General features: G+C 40.1%; 2 protein-coding genes across 2 annotated transcripts; both read right to left on the bottom strand.

The window, feature by feature from the left end:
• Positions 1-1,489: 1,489 nt before the first annotated feature.
• On the bottom strand, positions 1,490-10,511 carry LOC129115281 (protein Red-like). The gene is given in 21 exon segments (XM_054626876.1): positions 1,490-1,787; positions 2,701-2,735; positions 2,853-2,961; positions 3,291-3,379; positions 4,411-4,468; positions 4,600-4,683; positions 4,815-4,899; positions 5,123-5,141; positions 5,242-5,373; positions 5,376-5,475; positions 5,569-5,608; positions 5,741-5,849; positions 5,926-6,089; positions 6,259-6,305; positions 6,411-6,481; positions 6,876-6,990; positions 7,188-7,355; positions 7,463-7,522; positions 7,645-7,737; positions 8,702-8,768; positions 10,345-10,511. Coding segments are annotated over 21 exon segments (1,683 nt in total). The 5' UTR covers positions 10,355-10,511; the 3' UTR covers positions 1,490-1,759.
• Positions 10,512-13,162: 2,651 nt separating this feature from the next.
• LOC129115283 (NADH dehydrogenase [ubiquinone] 1 alpha subcomplex subunit 2-like) lies at positions 13,163-16,825 on the bottom strand. Its single transcript, XM_054626877.1, has 3 exons — positions 16,668-16,825; positions 13,634-13,740; positions 13,163-13,419 (listed from the first exon to the last, which is right to left on the bottom strand). Exons 1-3 carry the CDS (start codon positions 16,769-16,771, stop codon positions 13,199-13,201), a joined length of 432 nt encoding a protein of 143 aa, XP_054482852.1. The 5' UTR covers positions 16,772-16,825; the 3' UTR covers positions 13,163-13,198.
• Positions 16,826-21,714: the final 4,889 nt, after the last annotated feature.

The raw sequence follows: 21,714 nt of genomic DNA, 5'->3' as shown, positions 1-21,714 counted from the left end.
ACGAGCTCCGGCCCTTAACGAGTTCTGACCCTTAACGAGCTCCGGCCCTTAACGAGTTCTGCCCTTAACGAGCTCCGGCCCTTAACGAGGACTTAACGAAACATGAAACATCTCAGTCTGTTTTGTTTCTGCTGTCTGGTTTAGAGCCCCAGACCTGAGGAGTGACATCACAGGTGGGCGTGGACAAACTGCTGACACCTGATTGGCTTATTTATGTCCAGATGAGGTCACAGTCTGAAGTCATGTGACCGGAGTCACGTGACTTCATTCCTTCTTTCAATGATTCAAACTTTATCTGTATCACGTTTGTTTACAGAAAATAAAACCCTCAAATTTAAACATGAATCTTTTGTTGTTGACCTCATCTTCACCATCATCGTCTTCATCATCATCGACATCATCTTCATTTTATACACGTTTATATATATACATATTTACATGTATTTATATATATGTAAATATGTATTTATATATATGTAAATATGTATATGTAGCAGCCTGTTTGTAGAAACAGATCACCATCACAGGAATCTGTATAACGATATTTGAAGCTCATTAATATTCCAGGTATTAACGTACACATTAAAGACTGCGTGTAGAAGTCTGGTGATTAAAGGGTTAAAGAGAAGAACGTTACTCAGTTTTATCGTTTTAAGTTCAAAATAAAAACCTTTGTGCTGAATATTAATCAACATCATCAAATTCAAAACAAAAACAAACTTTTGGTCTCTGATGTTGAGGAATCCTCTTCCTGTTGAGCTGCTGGGGGCGGAGCTCTGAGGCCTTGTTAGCCCCTCGTTAGCATCTCGTTAGCATCCTCAGAAACATGCAGATCTCCATATTCATCGGTCCAGCTGTCCGTCAACGCTCCAGATAATTATCAAACGCTGTTGATGCTAATTTTGAGGATTAATAAGTCCAGTTGTCTGTCAGAGTTTATCAACAACAAACAGTTTGATCTCTTAACGAGGAGCTGCGTCCTAACCTGACACAACAGCTGCTCCTTAACCAGATCAACAAACACTAATTAGAACAACACACCTCACTTTAATTAGAACTAACACCTCGTTACAACACACGCCTCTTAATGAGTCAGCTGATGTTGATCTGATAAACAAACTCTCACAATCTGACATCTGTTCTACTTTATGAAATATCAAAACACGAATCCAACTTCACCAGTTTACACCGACTCGTCTGAATACCAGGAAAACTCTGACCCAGGAAAAGTACTTGTATATATAATACACATACATATACACATATATATATACACATATATATATATACACATATATATATATATATACACATATATACACATATATATATATATATATATATATATGTATACACACATGCATACTTTAAATATCAGAGGAGACGACAAACATGAAAACACAATAAGATCAGTTTCATTGATGTTTAATGATGATAACATGACATCAGATATCACAAACTAATTAATAACATCAGATAATCAATAACATCAGATAATGAATTACATCAGATAATCAATAACAGATAATAACAGATAATCAATAACATCAGATAATGAATTACATCAGATAATCAATAACAGATAATAACAGATAATCAATAATATCAGGGTACTAATAGACATGTCAAGGTATTAAACTAAGTTTTAATGAAGCTAAAACCTCAGTCGTTGATCACTTAAACTAAAACTAATAATCACAGATCAATAACTGATCATTATTGATCCTGTTGGACAGCAGCAGGGAGAACAAGGAAGTCTTCAGTATTTGGGCCTCTTCACGTTCACGCTGAAACACAAACACATAAACACACTTAACTTTGTATGGACTGTTTACTGACCATTCACGACTGTAAACTGACTGTAAACTGACTGTGAACTAACTGTAAACTGACTGTAAACTGACTGTAAACTGCCTGTGAACTGACTGTAAACTGACTGTAAACTGACTGTAAACTGACTGTAAACTGACTGTAAACTGCCTGTTAACTGACTGTAAACTGACTGTAAACTGCCTGTGAACTGACTGTAAACTGACTGTAAACTAACTGTAAACTGACTGTAAACTGACTGTAAACTGACTGTAAACTGACTGTAAACTGCCTGTGAACTGACTGTAAACTGTAAACTGTGTAAACTGACTGTAAACTAACTGTAAACTGACTGTTAACTGACTGTAAACTGACTGTAAACTGCCTGTGAACTGACTGTAAACTGACTGTAAACTAACTGTAAACTGACTGTAAACTGACTGTAAACTGACTGTAAACTGACTGTAAACTGACTGTAAACTGCCTGTTAACTAACTGTAAACTGACTGTTAACTAACTGTAAACTGACTGTAAACTGCCTGTTAACTGACTAAACTGACTGTTAACTAACTGTAACTGTAAACTGCCTGTTAACTGACTGTAAACTGACTGTAAACTGCCTGTGAACTGACTGTAAACTGACTGTAAACTAACTGTAAACTGACTGTTAACTGACTGTAAACTGCCTGTTAACTAACTGTAAACTGACTGTTAACTAACTGTAAACTGACTGTAAACTGCCTGTTAACTGACTAAACTGACTGTTAACTAACTGTAAACTGACTGTAAACTGACTGTAAACTGACTGTAAACTGCCTGTAAACTAACTGTAAACTGCCTGTTAACTGCCTGTAAACTGACTGTTTAGATGAATAAACAGGAAACACTCACCCATCAGCCTCCATCTTCTTCCTCTTCTCAATGATCTGAAACACAGTTTGTTTGTTTGTTGTTGTTACCATAGCAACAGCTGCTGGTCCTGGGGTCCATGTTCATAAACCCGATACAGTAATCAATGAAGAGATGATCAATAATGAACTCACAGCACTGATCTTCTTCCACTGTCGGTCCAGTTCTGCCTTCTCATTGGTCTCTTTGAAGCGCCGAGTCTTTCTGCCCTCAGACATCTTGATGCCGTACTGGAAGGCAGCTCTGTAGGGACAACCTTCATCATCATCTTCATCCACCACCTTCATCATCATCATCCACCACCACCTTCATCACCACCTTCATCATCTTCATCCACCACCTTCATCATCATCATCCACCACCACCTTCATCATCATCCACCACCTTCATCATCATCATCATCATCTTCATCATCATCATCCATCATCATCATTCATCATCATCCAATCATCATCATCATCCACCACCATCATCATCATCATCCACCTTCATCATCATCATCCACCATCATCATCATCATCATCATCATCATCCACCACCATCATCAACCACCTTCATCATCATCTACATACTTTGGCAGAGCCTCCTTGTTGTTCATGTAATCTGAATATTCCTCCTGAGTGTCAAAGTCCCAGCGACCCAGAGGACCCTTCTTATTGCCCTGAAACACACAGACAGGTTTAACAGAGACATGAGGACCAGAGACACACAGGGACAGGTTTAACAGAGACATGAGGACCACAGAGACAGGTTTAACAGAGACATGGGGACCACAGAGACACACAGAGACAGGTTTAACAGAGACATGGGGACCAGAGAGGTTTAACAGAGACATGGGGACCAGAGACACACAGAGACAGGTTTAACAGAGACATGGGGACCAGAGACACACAGAGACAGGTTTAACAGACATGGGGACCACAGAGACAGGTTTAACAGCGATATGGGGACCAGAGGTCCATACAGACACACAGAGACAGGTTTAACAGCGATATGGGGACCAGAGGTCCATACAGACACACAGGGACAGGTTTAACAGCGATATGGGGACCAGAGGTCCATACAGACACACAGGGACAGGTTTAACAGCGATATGGGGACCAGAGGTCCATACAGACACACAGGGACAGGTTTAACAACGATATGGGGACCAGAGGTCCATACAGACACACAGGGACCGGTTTAACAGCAACATGGGGACCAGAGGTCCATACAGACACACAGGGACCGGTTTAACAGCAACATGGGGACCAGCGGTAACAGAGACATTAAATGGTCGGAGATGTTACTGAAACTATATTCAGCTTTTACCAACATCAATATTAAATGAAGAGTTAATCTGCTGTAACATTGAACAGAGTGACCTGCAGGGAACCAGCGCCCTCTGCTGTAGATTCACTGACAACACATTCACATTATTATTATTACTTATTTTATTATGAAATACTTAAAAATCTGTGAATGATAAATACAGCAAGAAAAAAATGATTAAATTAATGTATTTTATTATGAATAGTTACTTTTAAAGTTAATTCACTTTTAGTAAGAAGTGTATTTATTTACCAAACATAATCTGTCAAATTGTCTCTTACCGTTCTAGTACCAGAGAACTCTAGTACTACAGTACTCTAGTACTAGTACTCAGTGTGGTTTAACCGATGTGGTTCAGGTTTTAAAATGTTTAAACGGTACCTGGTCCATTTTACTGTAGTCCACCTCCTCATCACTGTCCACAGCCAGGTCGTCCATCCTGTACACACACACAGACATGTTTATAGATCTTCTACATGTATGACTGAGTATGTCTATGTATTTACAGTGTGTGTGTGTGTGTGTGTGTGTGTGTGTGTGTGTGTGTGTGTGTGTGTGTGTGTTTCTTACGTAGCAGGGTAACATTCTGCATACGAGTTGGATCCTCCAAAGAAATCTCCCAGTTTTTCTTTACCGTCTTTCCTCTGAGAACCAGTTCAGACTGGTTAAGGACCAGTACTGCAGCAGTACTACACACAGTAGTCCAGTTACACACACTGTAATCTTAAGACTATAAAACATGTGACAGCTATGAACCAATCAGCTGTTGAGTTACAGAAGGATATGGTTCCTGGCCCGGCCATTGGCTGCCTGCTGCTCCTGCAAACTTCTCATTGATGATCTTGATCTGATCTCTGACTGATCCAGGACCTGCCGACACAAACAGACATTAATGAGTTAATGAGCATCTCGTTAGTAGTCACTGGAAAACAGGCTGTTATATGTAAATATGTTATATGAATATAGTGTAATATAGATATGTGATGATAAATGTCATGTTTATAGATATGTTAAATTGATGTAATATAAATGTGTTATACATGTATAATGATATATAAATGTTTTGATCAAAGAAATCTTCAAAGTTATTCACCTTCATCCACCTCCAGGACCTAAAGACAGACAGACAGTTAGTTTCATTAATAATAATAATAATAATAATAATAATAATAATATATATATATACATTTTATTATCTTCTGTCCGACTGACCTGCTGTTCGTCTCCTCGTGGTTTCTCAAAGTAACTGTGTCTCCTGCTCTTGTCTTCCTCCCTCTCTTTCTCCCTCTCTTTCTCCCTCTCTTTCTCCCTTTCCCTCTCCTTCTCCCTCTCTCTCCCCTCTCCCTCTCTCTCTCCCTGTCTCTCTCCCGGTGTCTGTCTTTGTCTTTGGGAGGTTTGGAGGACGAGGTGGAGGACGGGATGTAGTCCCCGATGTCCTCAAAGATACTGGAACACAAACAGAGACTCGGAGGTCAGAGATCAGGTGTTTGTTGAGAAACACAGAAGAAGAGTCACATGATGCGTTTGTTGTAAACTGACCTCAGATCAGCCTCAGGAGCCCTCTTATCGTCCAGTTTACCTGAAACACAACACAGTCATTCACCTTTCTCATGACGAAAACAATAATCCTCTCTGAGGAACTACAGGAACTACAGAAAAGGAGTTTTAGTCTCAGAGTACAAGTCCTGAATGTTTGAAGAACCAAAGCTACCTTTGTCCTTCTTCTTGATCTTCTTGTGTCGTGTTCCTTGTCTCAGGTAGGAGAGGATCTGAGTCAGCTTGGAGATGACGATGTCGTTGGTGGTGAGAGTGGTCTGAGCCTGAGACACATGAGAGAGGATGTTATTGATAACCGATCGTCTCCATGGGGAGTGGTGGAGGAGAGCAGGTCCGTACCTCCATGCTGGGACAGTCGGCTTTGCTGCGGATCAGAGTCGTCGGGATGTCGGTGTCCGTGAACTCATCGTCCAGGTCGACCACGTACGCCATCCTGCCGGGCAGGAAGAGCTCGTTCCTCTCCACGAGACCGGTCCTGAACACCACGCGGTAGATGTTCCTCCCTGAGAGGACGACACGCATCAGCAGCAGAACCAACGACTCCTTCTACTGTCAGCCCCACTCTTCATCATCATCATCATATCCATCATCATCATCATCATCATCATCATCTTCATATCCACCATCACCATCATCATCATCTTCATCGTAAAAGCAGCTCATCAGACTCACCGAGACGAGTCTTAAACTCGATCTTCTCCTCCGGCTCCACGTCTTTCCTGTAAGAGACAGACAGGTCAGAGGTCAGACAGACAGGTAACATTTGTCAGTTGTACTTTACTGTGAAGTGTACTTATTATTTATTAATATTTTTAGTTTCATACTTGGCCTCTTTCTGGACCTTCTCCATCATGTCTTCTTCTTCTCTCTCTTTACTGGTGATTTCAGCTCTCACCTGTAGAGCGCGCACGCGCACACACACACACACACACACACACACACACACACACCATTAAAGATAACCATGAAACTTAATTTAGCATTAACATTAACCATATATCTACGTGTAACATTAATGCTAACCATGTAGCTACGTGTAGCATTAAAGCTAACCATATATCTACGTGTAACATTAATGCTAACCATGTAGCTACGTGTAACATTAATGCTTACCATGTAGCTACGTGTAACATTAATGCTTACCATGTAGCTACGTGTAACATTAATGCTTACCATGTAGCTACGTGTAACATTAATACTAACCATGTAGCTATGTGTAGCATTAAAGCTAACCATATATCTACGTGTAGCATTAAAGCTAACCATGTGGATAAAGTGTGAACACTCACCTTCTGCAGCAGAGCGAAGTCGAGACCTTTCACCAAGTGAGTGTGCTCCATGTCTCCTCCCAAGAACTTAGACTCCTGGATCAGCTGACGACGTTTCTCTGCTGCCGACTTGTCTCTGAAACGTACACGATGAATATACAAATATTCATTACAAATATAAATACACACACGCCTCAGCGGTGGGTCCTACAGCTCTGTAGTTAGCTCTACTGTTAGCTCTGTTAGCATTAGCATTACTCACGCCTCAGCGGTGGGTCCTACAGCTCTGTAGTTAGCTCTACTGTTAGCTCTGTTAGCATTAGCATTACTCACGCCTCAGCGGTGGGTCCTACAGCTCGGTAGTTAGCGGTGGTGCTAATCAGCTCGGTCTCTTCGTAGTCTTTGTTGACTCCGTCTCGTCTCTCTCTCGCTCGGTCTCTGTACTTCTCGGCCAGCTCTCTCTCTCGCTCCATCTCCTGCTGACGTAGCTTAGCATAGTAACTGCAATGAAAATATAATATTAATCAATAACATGATTGGTTAAATGGAGCTGAGGATGCTCCGATCAACAGGCTGTCAACAAGAAGACTTCGTATCAATACGCTCACCTCTTCTTCTTCCTCCTCCTCGCTGCAGGATCCTCATCCTCGTTGTAATCCTTCGGCATTCTGGGAGAAGGAATGAGAATGTAGTTACTTCCTGAATCATCATCTTCATCACCACCACCATCATCATCATCTTCATCACCATCATCATCTTCATCACCAGTCACAGAGTATTCTTCACTCACTCATGGTGTCTGGACTTGGAGGGCGGGGCCGAGGAGGGCGTCGCCCTCGGCGTCATCAGCAGCTTCCTGAAGTCGTCATTGGTCAGTTTGGACCTGAAGAGCAGCGATAATGTGAATAAATTATTAATTATTATGAATACTACTAATACGAGTATAATTATTATGAATATTACTAATACGTGTATAATTATTATGAATATTACTAATACTAGTATAATTATTATGAATACTACTAACACTAGTATAATTATTATGAATACTACTAACACTAGTATAATTATTATGAATACTACTAATACGAGTATAATTATTATGAATATTACTAATACTAGTATAATTATTATGAATACTACTAACACTAGTATAATTATTATGAATACTACTAATACGAGTATAATTATTATGAATATTACTAATACTAGTATAATTATTATGAATACTACTAATACGAGTATAATTATTATGAATACTACTAATAGGAGTATAATTATTATGAATATTACTAATACTAGTATAATTATTATGAATACTACTACTAGTATAATTATTATGAATACTACTAATACGAGTATAATTATTATGAATATTACTAATACTAGTATAATTATTATGAATACTACTACTAGTATAATTATTATGAATATTACTACTAGTATAATTATTATGAACACTACTACTAGTATTATTATTATGACTACTAATACTAGTATAGTTATTATGAATATTACTACTAGTATTATTATGAATACTACTAATACTAGTATAATCATTATGAATATTACTACTAGTATTATTATGAATACTACTAATACTAGTATAATTATTATGAATATTACTACTAGTATAATTATTATGAATACTACTACTAGTATAATTATTATTATATTAGTATTATCTGCTGACTGACGTGTTCAATAGAAACAAACGTTCAGACGTATAAATATGTTTATTGAATATAATAAAACTAGAGAACATTTGAGACGTAACATGAATAAAAACACAGAATGAAGAGTACTAAAGAAACACAAACACTGTGTACTTATGTACTAATACTCACTGAGCAGCCGCTCGGTGGTCATCCAGCTCGTGGCCCTCAGGAGCCAGAGGGTTGGAGTAACTCTCAGCTGCAGACAGAGTACAAGTACAATATGAGCCTCTGAGATGTAGTACAAGTACAATATGAGCCTCTGAGATGTAGTACAAGTACAATATGAGCCTCTGAGGTGTAGTACAAGTACAATATGAGCCTCTGAGGTGTAGTACAAGTACAATATGAGCCTCTGAGATGTAGTAGAGTATAAAGTACGATATAGTACAGTATAAAGTACTATGTAGTACAGTATATCGTACTATGTAGTACAGTATAAAGTACTATATAGTACAGTATAAAGTACTATGTAGTACAGTATAAAGTACTATGTAGTACAGTATATAGTACTATGTAGTACAGTATGTAGTACAGTATAAAGTACTATATAGTACAGTATATAGTACTATGTAGTACAGTATATAGTACAGTATAAAGTACTATGTAGTACTATGTAGTACAGTATGTAGTACAGTATGTAGTACAGTATAAAGTACTATATAGTACAGTATAAAGTACTATGTAGTACAGTATAAAGTACTATGTAGTACAGTATAAAACACTATGTAGTACAGTATATAGTACTATATAGTACACACTTTATGTAGTACAGTATATAGTACAGTATAAAGTACTATGTAGTACAGTATATACAGTATAGTACAGTATATAGTACTATATAGTACAGTATAAAGTACTATGTAGTACAGTATAAAGTACTATATAGTACAGTATATAGTACTATGTAGTACAGTATGTAGTACAGTATAAAGTACTATATAGTACAGTATAAAGTACTATGTAGTACAGTATAAAGTACTATGTAGTACAGTATGTAGTACAGTATATAGTACTATGTAGTACAGTATGTACTATGTAGTACAGTATAAAGTACTATATAGTACAGTATAAAGTACTATGTAGTACAGTATGTAGTACAGTATATAGTACAGTATATAGTACTATGTAGTACAGTATGTAGTACAGTATATAGTACAGTATATAGTACAGTATATAGTACTATGTAGTACAGTATGTAGTACAGTATATAGTACAGTATATAGTACTATGTAGTACAGTATGTAGTACAGTATATAGTACTATGTAGTACAGTATGTAGTACAGTATATAGTACTATGTAGTACAGTATGTAGTACAGTATATAGTACAGTATATAGTACTATGTAGTACAGTATGTAGTACAGTATATAGTACAGTATATAGTACTATGTAGTACAGTATGTAGTACAGTATATAGTACTATGTAGAACTATGTGTATATATATATGATGATCAGCTGATCTGTTGTGACGTAAACATCTGCGTTGATCCATAAACACTCTGTAGCTAAGCTAAGCTAACGTGCTAGCATGGTGTTAGCATTGTGTTAGCATGGTGCTAGCATTGTGTTAGCATGGTAGCATGGTGCTGCATGTGTTAGCATGGTGCTAGCATGTGTAGCATGGTGCTAGCATGGTGTTAGCATGGTGCTAGCATTGTGTTAGCATGGTGCTAGCAGGGTGTTAGCATGGTGCTAGCATGGTGTTAGCATGGTGCTAGCATGGTGTTAGCATGGTGCTAGCATGGTGTTAGCATGGTGCTAGCAGACTCACTCTCAGGCATCTCTGCTCCGGCTGAAGCTCCGTCAGAGGTCAGAGGGTTCTCTGTTAACAGAGGGTTCTCTGTTCTCACAGGTTCTAGGTTCTCTGTTGTTATGTTCTAGGTTCTCTGGTCGGTTAGCTTCCTCACCGGAACTTCGCTCTGTTGTGAAGCGACCGGATGTGACGTCACATCTTCTTCTTCTTGTTTAACGGCTGCTCGCCTCCTCAGCGTCGCATCACTGCCCTCTGCTGGAGAGAGTGAGCTACTGCTCCTCCAGTGTTCTCTACTCCTCCTAACATGTCATCTGTACATATAATATTTCAGTTATTGTGGATTTTCTTTACTGTTTTTATTGCTTATTTATAATACTTGTTTTTCATTTCATTTTATTTTTATCTTGTTTTTCTTCTACTATGTCTCTTGTGTGCACTTTACTCTCTGCTGCTGTAAGTCTGCACATGTCCCACTGCGGGACTAATAAAGGATTATCTTATCTTATCTTATCTTATCTCTTATCTTATGTCCTTCCTCTGTGCTTCATATCTCCTGCTGTTTAGTTTCTGTACATGACAACGATCACAAACACCGGAGGAGTGTTCTGTTCAGAGAGCTATTCTCATCCTACTAATGTCTCCTCTTTTCTGTTTCCTCCTATTTCTCACAATACCAACGCTATTCTGAACTGAGTGTCAACGTCTTCCTCTTGTCTCCTGATCTTCAGTGTCAACGTCTTCCTCTTGTCTCCTGATCTTCAGTGTCAACGTCTTCCTCTAGTCTCCTGATCTTCAGTGTAAAACGTCTTCCTCTCGTCTCCTGATCTTCAGTGTCAACGTCTTCCTCTCGTCTTCCTCTTGTCTCCTGATCTTCAGTGTCTTCCTCTCGTCTCCTGATCTTCAGTGTCAACGTCTTCCTCTTGTCTCCTGATCTTCAGTGTCAACGTCTTCCTCTCGTCTCAACTCTTCAGTGTCAACGTCTTCCTCTTGTCTCCTGATCTTCAGTGTCAACGCAGTGTCAACGTCTTCCTCTCGTCTCCTGATCACAGTGCTGCTGTCACTCTGTATTGGTTTTCTTCTGAACAATGCTCTTTCCTTCTGATTTTGATAGATTTATTTGTGTATCAATGATCCCTTTGTTAACAGCTTTTTTTGGCTAGTTTATCCACTCTTTCGTTTCCCAGAATGCCTGTGTGAGCAGGAACCCAGAGTAATGCAACCTCAGCACCTTGTTTCTTTATTCTTGCATGACTTGAAATGATTTCATCGGTTACATCCTGGTGAATGCTATCTGTACCTGTCATGAGAGCGTACGGAGCAGAGTGAACCTCTACAGATTAACACTTTGTTTTCTTCTACCCATTCTAGAGCCATCAGGAGGCGTTCAGCTCAACGTGAACACACTGAACCTCTGCCTCCTCTACAGAGGCCCTTTAACTATCAGACTATTCTAGTGTTTGTTTTCACTGACACAAACATGAAGATCAATACACATGATCAGATATGATTATAATCAATAAAGACTTTACTGCAGTACAAGTACTACTACCACACAGTACTACCACACAGTACAAGTACCACACAGTAAAGGTACTACTACCACACAGTAAAGGTACTACTACCACACAGTAAAGGTACTACTACCACACAGTACCACACACACAGTAAAGTACTACTACACATACTACTACCACACAGTACTACTACCACACAGTAAAGGTACTACTACCACACAGTAAAGGTACTACTACCACACAGTACTAGTACCACACAGTAAAGGTACTACTACCACACAGTAAAGTAAAGTACTACTACCACACAGTAGCTGTCAGATTGTAGCGCAGTAGAAGTATAAAGTACTTTAACATGTTCAGTACAAGTACCTCGAGTAAACGTACCTGGATACATTCCACTGATAATACATTCATATTTTACTATTATTATTGTTGACTCACAATTTTCATCTAAAAACATCAGAAGATGTAAAATATCAGTTTGTTTTATGATTGTTGCATTATAAAATAAAATGATTATTCAATTTTCTTTTTTTTTCCTGAAAGATAAAACTGATATTATAGTTCAACTGACTTTATTTGATAAACTATGATTGACATTATGATTATAGTGATTATGATTGTTATAGTGATTATGATTGTTATAGTGATTGTTGTTTTCTGCTCTGCTGCCCCCTTCAGGCCGACAGACTCACTGCTCCTCCTGCTGCTGAAGGTTCTCCAGGCCCAGCTGGTGTTTCACTTTCTCCTTTAATCAACTAATCGAACAACAGATGAGATTTAAAATAAATAATGAAGATATTAATATTCAGCAAGAGATCACACCGAACATAGATGTAAAATATTCAACATGAGATCTTTATGTGAACCTGAAACAAATTGGTTCAAACCAATGGACCTGAAATATCGGATTAAAAAATATATTTATAATAATAAATATCTTTAATTATCAATGAGATATTTATAATAATATATATAAGAATAGATATATAACTATAAAAAAAATATTTATAAATAAAGAAAAGATATCTATAATTTAAAATAAGACATTTAGAATTATAAATTAGATATTTATAAATTAGATATTTATAATCAGAGGAGCCTCTAAAATGAAGAAGGTTCTGTATCGGAACATTTCAGTTATAATAACAACAATAACATATCTAATGCTGAGTAAAACTAATCTAAACCAGTTAAACCTCTTAATAATCCAGATGATATAAAGTAAGACAAATAACATTATTATACAATTATAAAATATAATTAAATAATAATAATTAAATAATAATGAAATATAATAACATTCTGCAGCAGGAAACAGATCGACATTAATATTAAGGTTTATTCATTAACCACATTTACATACAAACTGAAAGAATGGAGCAGGTTTGGACTGAACCACTCCAGGTCAGGGTTTGGACTGAACCACTCCAGGTCAGGGTTTGGACTGAACCACTCCAGGTCAGGGTTTGGACTGAACCACTCCAGGTCAGTTTGGACTGAACCAGAGTCTGCAGAGCCCCGGCCACCTGATCAGCTGACATGTTGTCCACGGAGACGCTGCTCTCTTTACCGAAATCTGAACAAAAAGATCATTATTATTGATCGTATCAATCAGAATATTAATGCAGATGTTTACTGATCACAAGCAATATAATATGTGTGTAAAAAAATAACCCTCTATATATATATATATATATATATATATATATATATATATATATATATATATATATATATATATATATATATATACATATAGTTCAGTGAGAGCAGCTGGAGTGTTGACTCACCGTATCGGGCCCAGACCCGGGCCTGGACTCCAGAACACTCTCTGATGCGGATCGGGAAGTCTGGGTTGGCCCTCTTCAGGGTCACATAGTGCTGCTCCACGAAGTCTCTGGAAAACAGAGAGGAGGCTTTTATTGTGAAAGTCTTGACACTGAAACAGGAAGCTGTTCCCGTTTGGTCCAGACCCAGTGTCCCCCTAAACCCAGTGTCCCCTTAAACCCAGTGTCCCCTTAAACCCAGTGTCCCCCTAAACCCTTAAACCCAGTGTCCCCTTAAACCCAGTGTCCCCCTAAACCCTTAAACCCAGTGTCCCCTTAAACCCAGTGTCCCCCTAAACCCAGTGTCCCCTTAAACCCAGTGTCCCCCTAAACCCAGTGTCCCCTTAAACCCAGTGTCCCCCTAAACCCTTAAACCCAGTGTCACCCTAAAACCCAGTGTCCCCCTAAACCCTTAAACCCAGTGTCCCCCTAAACCCTTAAACCCAGTGTCACCCTAAAACCCAGTGTCCCCCTAAACCAGACCTGGGCATTGTACCAGGTTTACTTTACTGAAGTCAAGTAAACCTGTGTGTTTGGTTTGTGGGGAGCATGTCGCCGTGTTTAAAGAGGACAATTTGAAACGGCATTACGAGACGAAACATGCCGAGAAATACAAACACTTGACTGATGCCGAACGAGCGCGGACATCAACGGGTTTACTAGCAAAGCTAGAAAAACAACAAGGCTGTTTTACAAAGCTTTTTTTCTGCACAGTAAAAAAAAAGAACTGAAGAACACTAAAATGTGGAAATATAACAAGTGAAATGGGACACTTGATTTTTTTTTTTTTTTTTTTGCACAGTTCTGAAAACATTAAATGTTTAATATAGGCATGTAAAGTCAAAAAGGCTACAAAACTGGGACACTTTTCTTTACACAGTTACACAGTTCAGTGACATGTCTTGTTTATTTTGGCTACAAAGATGATGTGATGTCTTTAGAAAGCTAAGAATCCTTGTTTCAATAGGATATGAAACTCAAAATGCCCTTTGTTATTAAAGTGACTGAAAATTAGTCAAATGTTTCACATTTTGTTTATCATTTTGGAAGTTCTATTTGAATAAATGATATTTTTGAAAGCTAACCTCACCTTTTAATTGCCAAATAATAACATACACTCTTACCAGCGGTCAAAACAATGCCATTTACTGCTTTTTATATAGAAATAAAATGTATATTATGCATAATTGAGTTCGGCATTTTGGCCCGGCCCTCCAACACATCTTCAGTTGCTCATTTGGCCCCCTGGGAAAAATAATTGCCCACCCCTGGCCTAAACCCTTCCCCCTAAACCCCAGTGTCCCCTAAACCCAGTGTCCCCCTAAACCCAGTGTCCCCCTAAAACCTCAGTATCCCCCTAAACCCTTAAACCCCAGTGTCCCCTTAAACCCAGTGTCCCCGTAAACCCCAGTGTCCCCCTAAACCCCAGTGTCCCCTTAAACCCTGTCCCCCCCAGTGTCCCCCTAAACCCAGTGTCCCCTAAACCCTAAACCCAGTGTCCCCCTAAACCCCAGTGTCCCCTTAAACCCCAGTGTCCCCTTAAACCCAGTGTCCCCTTAAACCCAGTGTCCCCCTAAACCCCAGTGTCCCCTGTAAACCCAGTGTCCCCCCCCTAAACCCAGTGTCCCCCTAAACCCAGTGTCCCCTAAACCCCCAGTGTCCCCCTAGTGTCCCCCTAAACCCAGTGTCCCCCCCAGTGTAAACCCCAGTGTCCCCCTAAACCCAGTGTCCCCTAAACCCCAGTGTCCCCTTAAACCCAGTGTCCCCTAAACCCCAGTGTCCCCTTAAACCCCAGTGTCCCCCTAAACCCCAGTGTCCCCCTAAACCCCAGTGTCCCCCCTAAACCCCCAGTGTCCCCTTAAACCCCAGTGTCCCCCTAAACCCCAGTGTCCCCCTAAACCCAGTGTCCCCCTAAACCCCAGTGTCCCCTTAAACCCCAGTGTCCCCTTAAACCCCCTAAACCCCAGTGTCCCCTAAACCCTTAAACCCAGTGTCCCCTTAAACCCCAGTGTCCCCCTAAACCCCAGTGTCCCCTTAAACCCCAGTGTCCCCTTAAACCCAGTGTCCCCCTAAACCCCAGTGTCCCCTTAAACCCAGTGTCCCCCTAAACCCCAGTGTCCCCCTAAACCCCAGTGTCCCCCTAAACCCTGAAGGAAATTGCTAACTGTTAGCCGTTAGCTTCTCCTATGTTATTCTAATGAATGTTAGCCGCTAACTGTTAATAATAATAATAATAATAACTAAGCCTTTACATTACATTACATTACATTACAGTCATTTAGCAGACGCTTTTATCCAAAGCGACTTACAGGAAGTTTATTAGTCCCACAGTGGGGAAATTAAGTGGGGGAGCAACTGGGGGTTAGATGCTCAAGGACACCTCGGCATGTTGGCTGTAGAGGGGTTCGAACCACCGACCTTGTGGTTATAGGACGAGCGCTCTACCTCGTGTGCCACAGCCGTTAGCTTCTCCTATGTTATTCTAATGCTAGCAGCTAGCCGTTAGCTTCTCCTATGTTATTCTAATGAATGCTAGCAGCTAGCTGTTAGCTTCTCCTATGTTATTCTAATGAATGCTAGCAGCTAGCCGTTAGCTTCTCCTATGTTATTCTAATGAATGCTAACAGCTAGCTGTTAGCTTCTCCTATGTTATTCTAATGAATGCTAACAGCTAGCTGTTAGCTTCTCCTATGTTATTCTAATGAATGCTAGCAGCTAGCTGTTAGCTTCTCCTATGTTATTCTAATGAATGCTAAGCTATAGCTAGCAGCTAGTGCATTCCGGGTCGTCCGGTCCGGTAGCGGCTCACCTGGCCCCTGGCCTCTCGCTCACCTGGCCCCCCTCACCTGACTCGCTCACCTGGCCCCCCTCTCGCTCACCTGGCCCCTCTCACCTCTCCTGACTCACGCTCACCTGGCCCCTCACCTGGCTCCTTTGACCCCCCTCACGCTCACCTGACCCCCCTCACCTGGCTCCTTTGACCCCTGACCCCCCTCACCTGGCTCCTTTGCTGGCCGCGGAGGTCTGGCAGAGCTGCACGCGCACCTCCCTCAGGCTCGCGCTCAGAGAGCCGCCCACGCGCCTCACTGCTGCGGCCGCCATCTTAGTTTCTCTGTGAAGGACGCGGCGAGGGCGGCTCAGCCCGGAGTCTTACCCGGCAGGCAGCGCGGCAGGCAGCGCGGCGGGTTAAGAGCCCGGAGTTCATCCTCACAGGCACCACTCTGCATCAAGAACCCAAAGCACTCATCAGAGAATATCAGATTATTGTGTTTATTATTAAGTATTCATCAGAGAATATCAGATTATTGTGTTTATTATTAAGTATTCATCAGAGAATATCAGATTACTGTGTTTATTATTAAGTTATGATGCAGATCAGATTACTGAATATCAGATTACTGTGTTTATTATTAAGTATTCATCAGAGAATATCAGATTATTGTGTTTATTATTAAGTATTCATCAGAGAATATCAGATTAGATTACTGTGTTTATTATTAAGTATTCATCAGAGAATATCAGATTATTGTGTTTATTATTAAGTATTCATCAGAGAATATCAGATTATTGTGTTTATTATTAAGTATTCATCAGAGAATATCAGATTATTGTGTTTATTATTAAGTATTCATCAGAGAATATCAGATTACTGTGTTTATTATTAAGTATTCATCAGAGAATATCAGATTATTGTATTCATCAGTTTATTATTAAGTATTCATATCAGATTATTGTGTTTATTATTAAGTATTCAGAGAATATCAGATTACTGTGTTTATTATTAAGTATTCATCAGAGAATATCAGATTATTGTGTTTATTATTAAGTATTCATCAGAGAATATCAGATTATTGTGTTTATTATTAAGTATTCATGATGCAGAGAGAATATCAGATTATTGTGTTTATTATTAAGTATTCATGATGCAGAGAATATCAGATTATTGAGAATATCAGATTATTGTGTTTATTATTAAGTATTCATCAGAGAATATCAGATTATTGTGTTTATTATTAAGTATTCATGATGCAGAGAATATCAGATTATTGTGTTTATTATTAAATATTCATGATGCAGTGAATATTAGATTATTGTGTTTATTATTAGTGTTTCAGCGGTAAACGTGGAGCTCATTTGACTTAGTATAATATATAATAGTACATAAACATTCATGAGTGGATTATATTTAGTTTAATAATCTGAATCTGCTAAATAACTAAAGATATCAAATAAATGAAGAGCAGTAAAAGTACAATATGTACCTCTAAGATGGAGTGGAAGAGAAGTAGAAAGTGGCAGATAATGGAAAAACTCAAGTGAAGTACAAGTACCTCATAATTGTACTTAAGTACAGTACTTGACTAAACGTATTCAGTGGTTTTCAGTACTAGATGGAAGGTTCCTGTACTTTGTCGTTTCTCTTACGATCTACTTCTACCCCTCCTCATCTCAGAGGAAAATATTGTACTTTTTACTTTACCTATTTTAAAAAAACATTTACCTTATGAAAAATAACTCAGTTTTATATGAAAAACAGTTAAAATAATCCAGCTAAACATTAAATGCAGCTGTTTATCAATAATAGTCAAATATTAAATGTATCTAATATAAAAACATATAAAAATTCAGATTATCTAACCAACAACAAATATTCTTGCACTTCTTCAGTTTCTTTTTGTTTTGTTCATCCTTCATAGTTTTTCATAACTTTGTTTGTTTGTGAGAAGATGATTTAACTGATTCCTCTCCAGCTGTTTCCACTGATCCTCACACGTGAACCATGAATAACTGACTCATCTGATCGGAGCTCAGTTTGATGTTAAACAGACCAGCAGCTGCTCTTCATGACGCACAAACATCAAACAGCTCGGAGGTCAAACTGATCCAGAAACAGAACGAGATGTTCAGAGAAACCGCTTCAGAGCTAATATTTACAGCTCACATGTTGAGAACCAGAACCAGAATGTGGTCCAGGTTTGTGTTCAAAGGAGTTTTGGGAAATTAGGTTTATGTGGATTGTTTTGTACAAAAACTGAAGTACATTTCTGTTTTACAGGTTTTAATTAACAAACAATTTCCCCGTTAAAAGAGAGAATTATCGTCTCTACACTTCAGATTCTGACACAAACCGGATAAAATATGCTAATTTATTACAATTTAGAGGAGCCGGGCTAAGCTCTAAAGCTAAACTAGCTGGTTCCCTCTGTTTCCAGTATAAATGCTAAGCTAAGCTAAACAAGCTGGTTTCCTTTGTTTTCAGTCTATATGCTAAGCTAAGCTAGCTGTTTCCCTCTGTTTTCAGTCTCTATGCTAAGCTAAGCTAGCTGTTTCCCTCTATTTATAGTCTTTATGCTAAGCTAGCTGTTTCCCTCTGTTCCCAGTCTATATGCTAAGCTAAGCTAGCTGTGTCCCCCTGTTTCCAGTCTATTTGCTAAACTAAGCTATCTTTTTCCCTCTGTTTCCAGTCTTTATGCTAAGCTAACAGCTGCAGTACAGACATGAGAGGTGGCATCAATCCGAACATGTGACCCTCAGAGAGAGAGAAGAACCTTTAACACAAGTCGTGTTGACATCAGCGCCTGGATGAGACTTTGCTTTATTGAGAAACAGGATTTTTTGTTACATCATGAATGTTCTGGTTTCAACAGTTAAACCTTTAAGGATCACGTCTGGACTTCAGCTTGTCTGTAAACTTTGTCTCGTCGGCTCTGCAGTCTGTTTCTCGTTAAGAGTTCGTTAGCGTTAGCAGGAAGTGAGCAAGCTGCACATGCGTCATCACGAGTGAATGATAAAAAGAAAACAGAAATGTTTATGTGTTTTTATAATCCCTGTTTCCCATCAGTCCGGCCTTCTCTGCTCCGGTTGGTTCTCCTCACAAGATCCTTTCGTCGTTTCTCGTTGAGGAGCTGCTGGATCCGTTTGTTCTGCGTTCGCTCACGGGTCGGAGGCATCCGCGGCACAAAGTAGTTCTGTCCTCTGCTCACGTCTCCGTCCAATCCCACGATCCGGTGCGGCACCTCGTCCACCGAGTTGTTCTCCTTCTTAGGGAGCGGGAAGAAGGATGACCATGTTGGCGAAGGTTCGGCTGCTGTTTGAAGGCTCCTCCCTTCTGACGTTCGGTTCAGTGACGACATGGCGGTGATGATGTCATCAGGGTCAGCTGACGTCGTGGTGCTGAGGAACTCTGGGACGGCAGACGGGGCTGGACTTTGACCCTCAGCTGTTACCACGGGGGGCATTGTGGGAGTTTTCCTCTTGAATAAATTGGGGGGAGCAGTTTTTCTTGGTCGTCTTGTAGTAGTGGTAGTATTAGTATTAGTAGTAGTAGTAGTAGTGGTGGTACTAGTAGTAGTAGTGGTGGTAGTAGTAGTAGTGGTGGTAGTGGTTGGACTGATAGCAGGACGGTCTGAGGGAATAGAAGGATCCTCGTAGGATGAGTAATCGTTGTAATCTTCGTAATCCACGTACACAAAGTCGGTGCTGCTCCTGCTGGTCGGGGCGGAGACACAGTCATGGTGGGAGGCGGCCTGCTGATGTCACTGGTGATGTCACTGGTGATGTCGCCGATAGAGGCGGATGCTGAAGTCATCGTCTCCGTGGTTACACTCCAGGAACTACAAGAAAACAAAAACAAAAGAAAGATCAGCGACATCCGATCAGTTTAAGATGCCTTCGTGATTTTAGTGGAACATTCCAGCTCCGACCTGCTGGTGGCCGTCACTGGGAAAGAGCTGCTGGAGTCACTGGAGTTGCTGGAGTTGCTGAAGTCGCTGGAGTTGCTGGAGTTGCTGATGTTTCCCTCGCTGCAGGACCTGCAGCACATCTGACGGTAACCAGCGATGGAGCAGTACCGACTCAACTGCTCCATCCGGCAAAACACGGAGCGGTCACCACGGCAACGCTGCCCTGGAGACAAGATTGACCACCAGAGCAGAACATGTGATCAGTGAGACCAACGTGATGTTTTCAGGTTTATTCATCAGGGTCAATAAAGGAATCGTACCAGATGTAGCTAACATTTTATGAATATGTTTAGTGGTAAAGAACCAGCTGCCTTCACTGAGAGGCCGTTTGGAACAAATGTTGAAGACTAAAGTTCCCTAACAGTCACCACTAGTAGTATAATGTGTACCTGAATACATGTCATCAGATCTCAGCCCTTCATTCACACCTGGTATTAATCACCTGGAGGCGGAGTCAGGTGAGCTTTCATCTTGTTGGGCAGATTTATTTTCTTGTAAAGATGAATTTGTGCCAACTCTACAGAATGTATCTACACCTGCGGGATGTTGATGATCCAGATGATGGGATCTGAGTCACTGCAGATAAAACCATCAACAGTTTTCTATCCTGCTGCGATCCAGCAGAACCAGTCAATACACCCCATAATACTCAATCAATCTTTAAACCATTACAAGAACCTGACTAACAATCACAATCTACTGCAAAGAAGGAGGGAAGCGAAGAGCAGAAAGCAGGAAGAGGCTGAATATGTGTGATTTACTGGAGGAGATCTTCGGAGCTGGGAAGTCTGGGTTGGACCTGGACAGCCACTTAATGATGGCGTTCTTCTGGTCGCCTGCAGGGGAGACAACCACACAGTCAGCTACACACAGACTACAACTCCCAGCATCCCTCCCTCAGTGCACAACTATTTGGTATGTGATTGGTCGATGCCTACCGCTACAGGGGTGAGGCTGGCAGGTGCGGGTCTTGATTGGTGGAGGGTCACTGCAGTTACGGGCTGAACCCTCAGGACTCAAACACGCAACCTGGCGCTCCTGAGTCCCGTTTCCACATGATACTGAACACTACGAACATAAACATATCAGTCAAACTCAGATGTTCAGATTCTAAACTGATCGGTTATTGATCTGGATTTACTGTTTATTATGGACAAGTTAGGTGGTAGTCCTGAAAATGTTTAACTTAGTCGAGAAAGGAGGGCGGAGGTAGTCCTGAAATAAATAGTTGGTTATAGTCCTAAAATAAGGATGCAAAGTAGTCCAACAAGAAGGAAGTCAGGTTCTCCAGAAATAAGGTAG

The sequence above is a fragment of the Anoplopoma fimbria genome, unplaced genomic scaffold, assembly GCF_027596085.1.
Source record: "Anoplopoma fimbria isolate UVic2021 breed Golden Eagle Sablefish unplaced genomic scaffold, Afim_UVic_2022 Un_contig_11457_pilon_pilon, whole genome shotgun sequence".
Lineage (NCBI taxonomy): Eukaryota > Metazoa > Chordata > Actinopteri > Perciformes > Anoplopomatidae > Anoplopoma > Anoplopoma fimbria.
The sequence above is the reverse complement of the archived record's forward strand: the minus strand, read 5'-3'. Positions and strand labels throughout refer to the sequence as shown.